The sequence below is a fragment of the Arachis ipaensis genome, chromosome B02, assembly GCF_000816755.2.
Source record: "Arachis ipaensis cultivar K30076 chromosome B02, Araip1.1, whole genome shotgun sequence".
In the NCBI taxonomy this organism is placed as follows: Eukaryota; Viridiplantae; Streptophyta; class Magnoliopsida; order Fabales; family Fabaceae; genus Arachis; species Arachis ipaensis.
Window position 1 is genome coordinate 35,559,377 of NC_029786.2, and position 2,446 is coordinate 35,561,822.

The following is a 2,446-nucleotide window of genomic DNA, read 5'->3' on the forward strand; positions in this document are numbered from 1 at the left end:
CTTGTATCTTGTATTTATACCAAGAACTCGTGAACTTCAATAGTACCAATCTATTTCTAAATTTTATTTTATTTAAATTATATTATATCTAAATTTTACTTGTAAATTGATCTAATTTGATCTAAATAGTAATAAATTGTATCTTTTTTATTTTATGAATTGATCCAAATCATACCATAAATATTAATCGTAAATTTTTTTTGTAATAATACACACTGTAAATGAGATATGTGTATTTTTTGAAATTGATATAAACAATTTTAATTCGTTTACATAAAATATGTAAAGGAAATGGAAATGAATAAATATATTACAAATTACTTATATTCGTAAATAAAATATTTAAATTATTTATTTAGTAAAAACTAAAAAAATCCCTAAAATTTAGGTTGACGTAATTTACTCTACATAGTACATATTCAATATTTAATAAAAGAACTATAACTATTCCACTCACTTTCATGTGACCATGTTAATGTCATCATTGTAAAGGAAAGCAAAATGACATCATTGTTTTTTTCTGTGTACGTTTCCTTTTTTCCTGACAAACTTTATTGTTTTTTTTTTTTATATGTTTGGACAGTTGATTGAGTTAGAAACGATGATTAGAGAAGAGATCAAATTAAGAGAGAGAGCTCAAAGAAAGCTTAGATTTCTAACGAAGAAGCTTGAAACTTTGAACATATCATCCATTTCAATGCAATCCCATCATTCTGATTATTCATGTGAAAACTCTTGTGGGTCATCATCATCTTCAGTTACTTCAATCTCAAAACATTCATCAGAAGTAAATGATGAAACAAAGCATCATCATCATCATCATGAAAAAAATGAAGATTTGCCAGAAAATAATAATGAAGTAGTTCACAGTAATAATAATGTTACAGAGGAAGCTTCTGCACCCATACAGATTTATCCATCCACTACAAAAGATTCTGATTCAGAGATTAGTTTTTATAATTCAAATTCAAGCTCGGAGGATTTGAAGAATGATGAACGCAGCAGGTACACCAAATTTGAACATTAGAACCATGTTTAGTAATTATTTTCAGGATAAAATTATAAAAACGTTAAAAATCCCAAATTATTTAAAGAATGGAACATCTATAAAAATTGGCAAAATAATTATGTTACATGAACATAACAAATTAGTTTCATAAAATATTTAATTGTTTTGTTATATATATATATATATATATCGTGTTTACAAAATATTTTTGTTAGCCCCAACTACCCCTGTATTTAAGACAATTTATTTGATGACAGAAAAGGAGAGGCAACTTGAACTTTTGTTTCATGTTTCTTTTACGTGTCTCTATCTTTTATGTATTAAGACAATTATCAAACGTAGTCTTAGAATACATTACTGTATTAAGTGAAAATTGAAACAACTTTTGATCAATTCAACTGAACTTATTTATTATAGGCAGATGCCAATTTTTTATGCTGCGATATGATTATATGTTTTCAGGATTTCTAGTATTAGCTCAAAATCATCGGTGACAGAGAAAGAAGATGATGAAAAGGGATATTTCATTGATAATTCAATGGCATTAGTTCCAGTGAATGTGATAACAACATCACAAGCCACAAGTAATAGACCCAAACCAGTAAATCAAAGTGTCCTTGAAGCACTAGAGGCATTGAAGCATGCCAAAAAAAGGCTTCAAAGCTCAATGGAAACTAGGCAAATGATTCATGTTGGTCCAACTCCAACCTATAATTAGCCTCCATATTTGAGATAGTAATAATGACACTAATATTGAGATGTATTACATGTAGTTCCTCTGTTCTTGTATATTTTGCCCTGATGAATATCTCTTATTTGGTAATTGTTTTAGAAGAGAAATATATAGATATTGAGAAAAATAAATTTGTTTGAAGCTCTATCACGAAACAGATTTTGCAAAATTTTTATTTATGCATACACGTGACAACAATAAAGTCTCAATTTTGTTTTTAATCTTAATTCTACTTCTATTGTAATAATATGTTGGTATTTTCTATCTTTAAATACTCATCAAATGTAGCCATACTCTTATATTATTTGATAGTATGTAATAAAACTAATTGATCTACTACTTACAAACTTCATCAGTTAATAGAAATCAAAGGTACGTCTAGTCTGTATAAATTAACACATCAAAGAAAAAGTCTATGAATTATTTGTAATGAGATAATTTAGCATGCAAATATAGCCTGGGGAGTAAGTAATAAATAAATTTAATAATAGTATTGGTAGCTAGCATAGTGGTAAAGTTCTTGTGATATTTGGTTTCATTTACCACAGAGAGCATGTGATATGTGGGGATGTGCTGTCAGATTTAGGGTTCAACTTTGGGGTCCAATTCTTTTGTCCATATTCTTTTTTCTTGTGCTTTTTATTTTCTTCATACATTTTGGCTGAAATTTTAATGGGGTCACCACTTGATTTCTGTGACTCATA

General features: G+C 27.7%; 1 protein-coding gene across 1 annotated transcript in view; it reads left to right on the plus strand.

Moving 5' to 3' along the window:
* LOC107628298 (histone-lysine N-methyltransferase, H3 lysine-36 specific) overlaps positions 1-1,883 on the plus strand; it is a 4,169-nt gene extending 2,286 nt beyond the window's left edge. Inside the window, exons 3-4 of the mRNA XM_016331047.2 lie at positions 584-1,005; positions 1,472-1,883. Coding sequence (XP_016186533.1) covers positions 584-1,005; positions 1,472-1,727 — 678 coding nt within the window. The 3' untranslated portion in view covers positions 1,728-1,883. The remainder of the gene's footprint in view (positions 1-583; positions 1,006-1,471) is intronic.